This window comes from Trachemys scripta, chromosome 19, assembly GCF_013100865.1.
Source record: "Trachemys scripta elegans isolate TJP31775 chromosome 19, CAS_Tse_1.0, whole genome shotgun sequence".
NCBI classification, from domain to species: Eukaryota; Metazoa; Chordata; order Testudines; family Emydidae; genus Trachemys; species Trachemys scripta.
The window spans coordinates 21,373,791-21,385,276 of NC_048316.1; the positions used below are offsets into that span (position 1 = coordinate 21,373,791).

At 62.3% G+C, this 11,486-nt stretch overlaps 1 protein-coding gene across 1 annotated transcript in view; it reads left to right on the forward strand.

The window, feature by feature from the left end:
• Positions 1–11,486, forward strand: part of HSPG2 (heparan sulfate proteoglycan 2) — a gene marked incomplete in the record, with an annotated part of 174,537 nt that overhangs the window by 107,270 nt on the left and 55,781 nt on the right. The window contains 8 exon segments of the mRNA XM_034753680.1: positions 1,560–1,618; positions 3,797–3,961; positions 5,129–5,239; positions 5,980–6,080; positions 7,067–7,247; positions 8,550–8,609; positions 9,735–9,857; positions 10,704–10,856. Of these exon segments, the coding sequence (XP_034609571.1) occupies positions 1,560–1,618; positions 3,797–3,961; positions 5,129–5,239; positions 5,980–6,080; positions 7,067–7,247; positions 8,550–8,609; positions 9,735–9,857; positions 10,704–10,856 (953 nt within the window).

The window sequence follows — 11,486 nt, forward strand, 5'->3', positions numbered from 1 at the left end:
ATCTGGGGTGGGGGGGGAAGAGGCAGAGCAGGGGCAGGGACTTGGAGGAGGAGGTGGACAAGGGGCGGGGCTTGGGGGAGGAGGTGGAGAAGGGGTGGGGCTTGGGGGAGGAGGTGGAACGGGAGGGGACTTGGGGGAGGAGGTGGAGAAGGGGCGGAGCCTCGGGGGAAGAGGCGGAGAAGGGGTGGGTCTTGGAGGAGGAGGTGGAGAAGGGACGGGGCTTGGGGGAAGAGGCGGAGAAGGGGTGGGGCTTGGGGGAGGAGGTGGAGAAAGGGCGGGGCTTGGGGGGAAGAGGAGGAACGGGAGGGGACTTGGGGGAGGAGGTGGAGAAGGGGGCAGGATCTCAAAGGAAGAGGCGGGGCAGGGCTTCTGGGATTTGGTTTCCAGCCATTAGAAAGGTGGCAACTCTGTTGTCCCCTGAGCTCCCAGCTGCCCTGGGTCGGGGCTCAGCCCATGGAGCCTGGCCGCATTGCGCCTGGAGCCCGGGGGGGCTGTGCACACTGGGGCAATAACTGCTTCCCACGCTCCTGAGTCCCAGCCTGCAGCGCCGAGGCGCAGCAGACACAAGGCTTTGTTAGGGTGACCCGGCGTCCGGTTTTCAACGCTGTTAAAAGTCTGGTCGGCGGTGCTGCAGCCTAAGGCAGGCTAGTCCCTACCTGTCCTGGGGCACTGCGCTGCTTCCAGAAGCGGCCAGCAGGTACGGCTCTGCGGGGAGGGGGTGGCATGGGGCTCCGTGCGCTGCCCCCGCCCCGAGCACCCCCACTTAGGAGCCAGACCCGCTGGCCACTTCCAGGGCGTAGCATGGAGCCAGGAGCAGCAGGCAGCCTGCCTTAGCCCCACTGCGCCGCTGACTGGGAACTGCCCAAGGTAAGCCCCAACCCCCAGGCCTGAGCCCCTCCTCAAACCCAGAGCCCCCTCCTGCACCCCTAACCCCTCATCCACAGCCCCAGCCCAGAGCCCGTACCCCTTCCTGCACCCCAGCCTGAGCCCCCCAAACCTGGAGCCCCTTCCTGCACCCCAAAACCCTCATCCCCGGCCCCATCCCAGAACCCACACCCCCAGCCCAGAACCCAGACCCCCCCACATCCCAACCTCCTGCCTCAACCCGCAGCCCCCTCCCACATTCTGAATCCCTCAGCCCCAGCCTGGAGCTCCCTCTTGCACCCCAAACCCCTTATCCTCAGCCCCACCCCAAAGATTGCAACCCCAGCCGGAGCCCTCACCCGCACCCCAACTCCCTGCCCCAGCCCAGAGCCCCCTCACATCCCCATTTAGAGCCCTCATCCCCTCCAGCACCCCAACCCCAGCCCAGTGAAAGTGAGTGAGGGTGGGGGAGAGCGAGCCACCGAGGGAGGGGGAATGTAATGAGCAGAAGGTGGGGCCTCGGGGACGGGGTGGGATGGGGGCGGGGCCTCAGAAGGGAGGGGCTAGGGTGTTTGGTTTTGTGCCAATAGAAAGTTGGCAACCCTAGGCTTTGTGTGGAACCCCCCCCCCACCCAATAATCATGCTCCCCTGGGAGACCAGTGCCCCCTTCACCTGTCTCTCCTGCTCCCCACAGATGTGCACCAGGCTATGTGGGGAACCCCAGCGTGCGGGGGCAGAAGTGTGTACCTGTGGGTAAGTGCAGGGCCAGGCACTGGCGGCAGGGTCCCCACTGCCCTGGTCTTTGGGCCAGCAGAAGGACAAGGGCTAGTAGCCTGAGGTGGTGAAGGTCCCTTGCCCCTGTCCAGGGTCAGTAGCCAGCAATTTGCTATGTTCACTGGAGTTACCAGCAGCTCAGTTTAAACACAATGCTGCATTGGGTTAGATTAAAAATCAAACCAGTTTATTTAACTACAGTCTGGTGGATTTGAAGTGAGTACTAGTGTAAGGCATCAGTCAGAAATGGGTCCAAGAAACATAAATATAAACCCCTTTCTACCAGCTACAACTGAGTGAGCGAGGCTTGGCTGGAGTCCAAACCTGCGCCAGGCTCCCAGCAGTATGGCTGGTGCAGTTCTCAGGTCCGGCTCTCCCCCGCAGGCAGAGGGCTGGTTCCTGTGCCCTGCAGGTGAGAGAGAGGTGGCTTGGGATGGTTTTGCCGCTCACTGTCACAGTCCAGACCCATTTTGAAATGCTCTCTGCTGAGGGTCACCCTGGAGAAAGTTCACTCCAGCAGTGAGGCCGGGCTGGGGAGTCCCATGGGGAAAGAGGCTCCATGCTGCTGTTTGCAGATTGATTTGTTCCTACCCCCATCACTGCCAAGGAGCGGCCCCAGGACATGCCAGAGGCACCTGTCCTGTGTCTGAGAAGAGGGTTACCCCGCCCAATTGTTGGGTGAACTCTTCCTACGCGCTTCCTGCATACACTCCCCAAGGACATTAATCTGGGGGGGGGGCAGGGGGGGACTTTAATGATTCCTCCCAAGGCACATTGCGGTGATGTGGGGAGTGTGAATACAGGGCACTTGGAGCACTGGAGGGCTGTGACTCTGGGCTCAGGTGGCTGCAAGGGGAGCAGGCAACTCCCAGACCACGGGCCAGAATCCCTAACATCCAGCCCCTCATCCCTGCCTTTGCCCCGCCAGCAGGGGTGTCACGGAGTCCCCGGGCGATGCTCGGGAACTGCTCCCTGCGAAGCCCGTCAGGACTTTGGGGAGCCTCCTTTCCCTCGGAGCAGACTGTCTTCAGGGCAAGAAGCTCACACGGCTTCACCTCCTGGGTCTCTCCTGGGAGCATTCAGCATCTGCCCCTCCGTGCGCTTCCCACAGCGAGTCTGCCCCAGCGGGGTCCTAGGGAAGCCAGAAGGTCCTGCACGCACCCCCACTTCGCAGTCAGACATGACTCTCAGCCAGTCAGTAAAACAGAAGTTTATTAGATGACAGGACCTCGGTCTAAAACAGAGTTTGTAGGTCCAGCGAACGGGACCCCTCAGCCGGGTCCATTCTGGGGCCCAGCGAGGCAGACCCCCATCTGTCCTCTCTTCCAGTCCCCAGCTAGCTCCAAACTCAAAACCCCCTCCAGCCCCTCCTTCTCTGGGCTTTTTGTCTCTTTTCCCGGGCCAGGAGGTCACCTGATCTCTTTGTTCACCTTTAGCTATTTCCTTGCAGGGAGGAAGGGCCCTTTGTTGCCCAGGGAGACGGAGTGTCAGTGATTTATGCACACTGGCCTTTATCCCACCACCTAGAGATTTAAGAAATGCATAGGGGAAACTGAGGCACCCACACAATATTCAGAGGAAACATTAAGAACAGTCCCACTTCGTCACAAGGGGTCAGCAGAGAGATGGGATCCAGCCGGGAGCTGGGAGAGGGATGAGCCCCTCAGGGCGCAGGTGGATACGACCCCTCGCTCCACAGCCCTGGGGGGCCCAGTTGGTGGGTGCAGAGCAAGGCATGGGTGGATACAACCCCTCACCCCACAGCCCTGGGGGGGCCCCGTTGGTGGGTGCAGAGCAGGGCGCGGGTGGATACGGCCCCTCACCCCACAGCCCTGGGGGGCCCCGTTGGTGGGTGCAGAGCAGGGCGTGGGTGGATACGGCCCCTCGCCCCACAGCCCTGGGGGTCCCCGTTGGTGGGTGCAGAGCAGGGTGCGGGTGGATACGGCCCCTCGCCCCAGAGGGCCCCGTTGGTGGGTGCAGAGCAGGGTGCGGGTAGATACGGCCCCTCGCTCCACAGCCTCGGAGGGTCCCTTTGCTCTCACACCAAGAGAGTTCCCATGTGGGGGGGGCAGCGGCCACAGCACAATTGCTGATCCCGCCCCTATGAGTCTGATGCATCTCCCCAGAATGACTGGCTCCCTCTCTCCTTCGCCACAGACCGAGCCCCTTTCGTGGTACGAGTCCACCCGCCAAAGACCACGGTCTCACAGGGGGGTGAGGTGACCCTGCGCTGCCAGGCCAGCGGCAGCCCGCCCTACTACTACTCCTGGTCGCGGGAAGATGGGCGCCCCGTGCCCAGCACTGCCCAGAGCAGACGGCAAGGTAACGGTGTGGCCAGGCGTGGAGAGAACAACGAACATTAGGAACCAGGCACTTCCCCTCCACTGAGGCCGTGGTTGCACTGTGGAGGCTATGGCCGCCTAGCTGTGGTGACTGGCTGTGCCTGCGTAGCTCCGTCATATAGCTGGAAGGGTTTGTCCGTCGCTTTGGGAACTCCCTGAGCGACGGCTGACAGAGGCATTCGTCTGTCGACGTAGCTGTGTCTACCAGGGTAGGGCTGGCATAGTACAACGCTCAGAGGTGTGGATTTTCACATCCCCGAGCACTGTAGTTATGTCGACCCAAGTTATAAGTGTAGACCAGCCCTAAAATGCAGCTGCTTCTGGGGTGGGGCAATATATCCATTTATGCAGAGATCCCTCTCCTAACACTGGGATCCCGCTGTCTCTGGGGTGGGACATGGTAGCTATTTATACAGTCACACTGCAATGCTATAAGACTGTAGGACGGGAAGGGAAGGAGAATCCGGTACCCACATGCCACTGCAGGGTCACTGTGGGGAGTGGGTTTGATGGCGGGTTTACCATGATTAGTACTGGTGTTGGCAGATGCCCAGACCAATGGGGGAAGGTTTGAATCAGCAGGGAAATGGGGGCAGGACAGGGGTCCAGCCCTAGGTCCCACAGACTCAGGGACACATTTGGTTGGGGCCAGCCATTCTGTCGTTCAGCCTGCCCAAAGATGAGGAGACAACAGGGAGTCCAGGAGGGGTCAGATCAAGACACCCCGATCCGGTGCAAATGCAGCCCCATGAGGCCTGAGCAGGTCAGGAGCTCGGATCGATGTTCCTCCAGCTGCAAAGCCGCAAGGGAGAGCACCCCCCATGGAATGACCTAGCACCACGCGGGGGTCTATGCTGACTCGGGCGCATGTGCTCCTCCCAAATCACCAGCCTGAGCATCTCGGGTGTTCTTCAGAGCTCTCCGGCCAGACGCGGCCCCAGGCCAGCCCTGCCTAGCTGGGTGCTGGGGCCACAGCTGGGGAGCTGTGCCCAGTGTCTATAAGCAGTGGGGTGGCAGAGATAGGGTCTCCCTGCAAGCTCCTCAGGCCTGGGGATGTTCTCCCTGGCTGCCAGAGGGCCCCTCTGTGCACACGCTCAGCCCGTGGTGGGCCATGTGTGGGTCTCACACGTCCTTTGTCCCGCCCCAGGTGAAGAGCTCCACTTCCCCAACATCCAACCCTCTGAGGCTGGTGTGTACGTCTGCACCTGCCGCAGCCTGCAGCACAGCAATGCCAGCCGGGCAGAGGTCGTTGTCACGGGTGAGAGGCTCTGGGCTCGGCCTGTGGGTGGGGGGGGGGGGGGGGGGGGGAGGACGCTGCTGAGACCAGGTGGGCCTGTGCACTCTGCGGGGCCCTAGCTGGGAGCTGACACCCTTCTTCCCTGGCAGAGCCGTTGTCATGGTGGCTATGCCCTCAGCGGTGGTGGGATAGAGGCAGAGCGAGTGGCACTGCTCCACCCAGGCAGCCAGGGCAGGGTCGAGGTCAGAGCCTCATACCCCATCCACCACCAGCCCCTCAGGCCTGGGCAACAAGATGGGCTCCTATGGGCAAGGCCCAGGGGTGGGCAGGGCCTGGAGCCCAGGGCCTGGAGTCCGGGGGGTGAGCGGAGTCTGCCTGGGCTCAGGGGAATGGACAGGTCTTCCTGAGGCTGGGCGGGATCTGCGTGGGGGCCAGGGGGTGCGCAGGGCCCATGGGACGGGCAGGGCATGGGGGCCTGAGGCTGGGCAGGATCTGCATGGGGGCCAGGGGGTGAGCAGGGCCCAGGGGGAGGGCAGGGCCTAGGTTGGGATGAGGAGGCCTCAGAGAGGAAGAGCCAACAAGAAAACCTGAACTCAACCCTCCCACCCGAAGCTCTGCTCCCTGTTGCCCTCCTTCCCCTGCCTGGCCCTGGCCCCAAGGCACCATTAGCCCCTGGTGGCTGGGCCCTGGAGCTGCCGTCCTGCTGTCCATGGCCTGCAGGGTGTGCCGGGCAGGAGTCTTATGTCTCCCTGTCGGTGCAGAGGCCCCCAGCAAACCCATCACGGTCACCGTGGAGGAGAAGAGGGTCCAGAGTGTGAAGCCTGGAGCTGACGTCACCTTCATCTGTACGGCCAAGAGCAAGGTGAGGGCAGGGCAGCTGCCCGGGGCTGTGGGGGCAGCAAGATGGGCTGGGGATGGGGGAACGAGAACTGCTGCTCCAGATACAGCACAGACCCGGGCAAGGAACCTGAGGGCCTCCTGCAGTGCCTGGAGTGGCGCCGCGAGGCCCTGGCCAGTGATCGGGCTGGTTGTGCCAGGTGCTGCACATCTAGCAAAGAGCCTGTGCCCCAGAAAGCTTGTGCTGGAAAGTTGATGGGAGCCGAGCAAGCGGCTGGCGGTCCTGTGACTGCTTGGTCCGCATGGCGCTTGTCATTGTTTAATGTGGGGTGAAGCCGAGGGCGGGCACGGCGCAGACGCGGGCTCTGAGGGCAGCGCAGACGGCTGACAGCTGCCGGGTGGTAACACAGCCAAAGCGCTGTGCCCACGTTTGGGATAATGGGCAGCTGGCATGGCACATCCGCTGGAGCCCACACGCCCAGGGAAGTCAGGGAAACAAGGCCCGTTCACCCCATCTTAGAGTCTGACCAGGGCGCGATTCCCAGGTGGTGCCAGCAGGACAGAGCCTGGGTTCCCCACGGCGAGAGGAGATGACACCTGCTCGCCCTGCGCTTTGCCCCTCCCGTTGGGGCCTCCCAGCTGCTCCATCCCAGGAGGGAGCAGAGTGACTTGCTGACCTGGGCCTGGGGTCTGACAGTCCCTGAGCAGCCAGGCAGGGAGCCACCCTTCTGATGCTGCCGAGCACAGCCCAGGGGACGCAGCCTTCCCTGCCTCTGCCTGTCTTCAGTGACGTGCCCATCACCATGGTATCTGGGTGCCACTCCTGCGCTCTGCCATCCCCTGCAGTGGCCCTAGCCCTGGCGGGGTGTAGGGAGGGGAGCAGGTTTATTGGCTAGGTGGGGATCGACCCCACGTTGCCCTCCCCGAGGAGCCCACCTAGAGCCGGCTCCCTGGGGCGGGGGAGGGTGGGCTCACGCCCTCCTCACAGCTGTGTCCCCTCTGCTCCCGCAGTCTCCGGCCTACACACTGGTCTGGACGCGCCAGAACCACGGCAAGCTGCCACGCCGCGCCATGGACTTCAACGGCATCCTCACCATCCGCAACGTGCAGCCCGAGGACGCCGGCATCTATGTCTGCACCGGCTCCAACATGCTGGACATGGCTGAGGGCACGGCCACACTGCACGTGCAAGGTGCGGGCAGCCCTGAGCTCCCCCTGCACGCCCCATTGCGCCCTCAGGGAGAGCCTGGCCTGGGTTAGTCAGGCGGAGGCAGTTAGGGAGAGCCTGGCTGCTGGTGCCCAGTGTTCACCAGTTCCCAGGAGCCACCCCTGCAGTCCTGAGGCCACCCTCTGCCCAGGACAGTGCCCCCCGATGTGACCTTCTGCTAGCCAGGCTCCCCACTCTGCCCTGGGGGTGCTCGCATTGCTCTGTGGCTCCCACCCCCACCCTGTGGCACTTTCCATGGCACGAGCAGTGCCCACAGTCAGTCCCCATTCCGTCCTTCTCTGGTTCCATGGTCGGCAGGATGTGCTGGCGCTGCCCTCGCTGGGTGGGTTTTTAATGGGGATGTTCCCCACCGGCTGAGTGCCCGCCATTGGCCTTTACAAAGGCGGATTCCTTCTGGGCGGAGGGGAGAGCTGCATGGGGGGACATGACCATTGAAAAGTTGCACCTGACTTAGGCTAATGCCCCTTCCCCCAATTTCCTCCTCAAACTCTCGTGCAGAATCTGATGGGAGCAGTGTCAGGGTTTAGGGTCAGCTTAGGGTGCTGGGAAAGCAAAGTGGAACCCTAATCAAACAGGGTTGGGGGGGTCGAAGGGAAGCTGCTCCAGTTTGGGTTTAAGCACTGACTCTTTGCCGCTGCTGCATGGGAACCAGAAATCAAGAAAGCCAGTTTCTTTGTCAAGATGAGAGAAATACAGGGCAAGAGAAGCTAGGTGTAAAATTCCTACCGTGTCCTGTCTGGGCCAAGCAACACAGGGTCGGAAGCTTGGGCTTGTCGATGTGTTCAATCTGATTTTGGACCCTGCCCCTTTAGTATCACTGCAGGAGGGCTGAACTGCAAGGAAAGATGGTTTGTAGCTAGGACGCCTGGCTGGGACTCAGCAGATCTGCATTCTTTTCCTGACTCTGCCACAGGGTGTGTGTGAGACCCTGTGCAAGTCATGGAAGCTTTGTGCCTCCGTTTCCCTTTTTGGGAAAATCAGGAAAATGATCCTTCCTTACATCCCAGAGGAGCTAAATTCATCCACATTCGGGAGGTGCTCGGGCACGGCAAGGGTGGGGGTAGAGAAACACCGCCTCGGCCCCTCCCTGGGCACAGAAACCTGACTTGCTGGCTGGTGCCCTCCGGCTGCTCTGCAGCGTTTTGTGAGCTGAGAACAGGCCCGGCGCTGGGTGCTGCCGTGCTCCAGCAGGTCCCCGCATGGAGGGGCACAGGCAGCACTCAGTTTTCATGTGGGTTGAAACTGAAAACTGTGATTTGTTTGCAGCCCCTCCTAAGACTCAGATGTTTTATGGACCCATCGAAGTCATGGAAGGCCACAGACCCTGTAAGTTGGCCTGGTGCTGCATGCCCAGCGCTGTGCCGTGGGTTCCCACTCGCTCGCTCTCCCCCGCAGCATGGCAGGGTGGCATTGCTGCTCTTTGTGCCTCTCTGCCCCATCCCCCCCGTGCGAGTGGCGGGTGGGGCCTCCGGGGGAAGAGGCTGAGTGGGGACCTTGGGTCAGAGCAGGGGGAGGTGTCTCAGGGTGGAGCACAGGGCCAGGGCCCACAAAAGGTTAATCCGGCCCTGAGGATACCACACCTGGGGCAGCCCAGTTCCTCTGTCCTCAGTACTCAGGGCTGGAGGCGGGGTTAGACACCAGAGGTCAGTGATGTGGACTGGGCTCCTGAGTGGCCTCTTCTCCTGTGAGTGGCGCTGGGCTGGAGATGGCACAAATGCCAGCAGGGGCAGGAGTCAGAGCGGGTTGAGTGTTTGGGGCTCTGGAACCTGCCTGATGTCAGGCTTCCTGGCTCCTCGTCTCTCTGAAAACTGGCCCGTGGCACAGCACTGCACGGCGCAAGGGAGTGATACACCAGTCAGGGTTCACTGTCCTGGACCCATCTGCACTGGGCTCCAGGGAGAGACCCCACCTGCCTTGTCCTTTGCCTGCATGGGGGGCTTCAGGATTGTTTTCTTAACATCCCACAAGCTGCTCCCCACGCTGGCCCCAGGGGCAGCAATTTGGTCACAAACGGGGGGATCCCAGCCGAGTCATTGCAGGTGCCAAGACCCAGGCTCTCAGCTGTACTCAGCACTTGAGGGAGACACTCAGGGAGTCAGTTCTGGGTCCCTAATTCTCAGTCCTGGCCCTGGGTGCTGGTTAGAGCAACCTAGGGCCTGCTCTAAACTGCACACTTGGCTGTGGTCCATTATGGACCATACACTGTGTTCCAGGGCAGAACAGAGGCTGCCCGGCCGGGACATGGCCTCTGCTCTGTCTTCTGTGGCCGGCGTTACTGTAGATGGGAGCTGGGAGGCCACAGGTAGGCCAGGCCTGGGGCCCATACAGCCCTGAAGCGCCCTGAGTAGGCAGCAGGTCTAGGAGACTGGAGCCCCCTGCAGCCCCTACCACAGGGCTCTGGAGGTTTCCTGCCAGTACAAAGTAATTAACCCGCCATCCATCTTGCCGCAGCTGCCACTGCCGTCCTGCCCACAGCCACCATCAAGCCAGCACAGCTGACGGTCCAGCCAGGCCAGCCGGCTGAGTTCCACTGCATTGCCACCGGGAGCCCCCCACCCACTGTGGAGTGGATCGGTAGGTGCAGCAGACCCGCTTCTGGCCGGGCGGGGAACACTGGGGGAGCAGTCAGCACTTCCCCATCCCGGCCCTACCTCCTGCCTGCCAGGGTTCTGTGTTCACCTGGTCACTCGTAGACCCAGGGCTAGGACGAGGCAGATGGAGGAGACGAGAGACGCTCTGCAAACCACTAGACTAGATCCCATTGACAGTGGCCTGTGGCCATGGGTGGCAGGTATCGAAGACCAGGAGATGCTAAGCCTCCCGTAACCCAGGCCATGGCCCCGCCCATGCTCCGCCTTCGCTCCCCCTCTCCTGGAAGCTGCAGGGGGCTCTACTCCAGCTGGCAGCCAAGGGCTGGGGCGGCTCGGCTCGGGCCGGGGATCCTCCAGCCACGGGGGTCTCAGGGCTGGGGCGGGGCCTCAAGTAGAAGGGGCGGGGCTGTGGGCTAGCCTCCCTGAATGGGGGTTCACCTGCTGCCCATGCCTGTGGCTGCATCAGCAGGAGACAGAGGGGTTTGAACATTAGAGGGGGATCCCCAGCCCCTCCCACTTGAGCCAGAGTCGCTCCATCAGCTTTGGGTAGGCGGCAGGCTGCTGTAGTCACTGGGGCTGTTCACTGGATGGCAGCATGCTCACATGTACCCCAGCATGTTTCAGTGACGGGCTCCAGCATGGGCTGCTAGGAGCTATTCTCTGGGCCCCTGGCAATGCGTGGCCAGGCTGTGCTGTGCCAGGCCGGCCATGGACTCTGAGCCCGGCTGCTCTCTGGGCCCCTGGCCAGGGTGAGGCAAGTTGTGCAAGGCTGGGGTGCTGAGAGACAGGGCATTAACTGCTGTATCTCTCCTGGCCTGGCTCCCTGCAGGAGGGCAGGCTGGTGTCATGTCTCGCAAGGCTGTGATCCAGGGAGGGACCCTGCGCTTCCCCGCTGTGGAGCCCTCGGACGAGGCGGAGTATCTGTGCCGTGTGCGTAGCAGTGCTGGGCAGCACGTGGCCCGGGCCTTCCTGCAAGTGCACAGTACGTACACTGCGGCGGTTGCTCCCTGCCCTGGCCCAGAGATATATATGGAGATATATCTAGCTCAGAGAACTGGAAGGGACCTCGAAAGGTCATCGTATCCAGCCCCCTGCCTTCACTAGGCAGGATTAAGTACTGATTTTGCCCCAGATCCCTAAGTGGCCCCCTCAAGGATTGAACTCAGAACCCTGGGTTTAGCAGGCCAATGCTCAAACCACTGAGCTAGCCCTGTCCAGCTCTGCACCCCTAGACCAAAGCAGCTGCAGTAGGACCCCAGAAGCAACCCTTGCTCTCGCTGGCTGAGGACCCCACCTGACGCTGGCTCCACACACCAAGCGCTGCACAGGCTCCAGCAGTTTGGCCTCTTAGCATGGGCAAAAGCAGCAGCAGTGGGAGCAGGGGTGCAGGATGGGCTAGTGGTTAGAGCAGGGACATTTGAACCTTCTGGTAAGGGGCAGTCAGCGCGTGCCATGGAGAGCAGGGGGCGGGGGCAGGGATGGGCGGTCAGCATGTGCCAGGGCCAGCGTGCAGTTACGCTCAGGGGCGGGCGGAGTGGGGGCAGGAACGGGCGGTCAGCGCGCCGCGGGGGCAGGGACGGGCGGTCAGTGCGTGCCATGGAGAGCGGGGGGC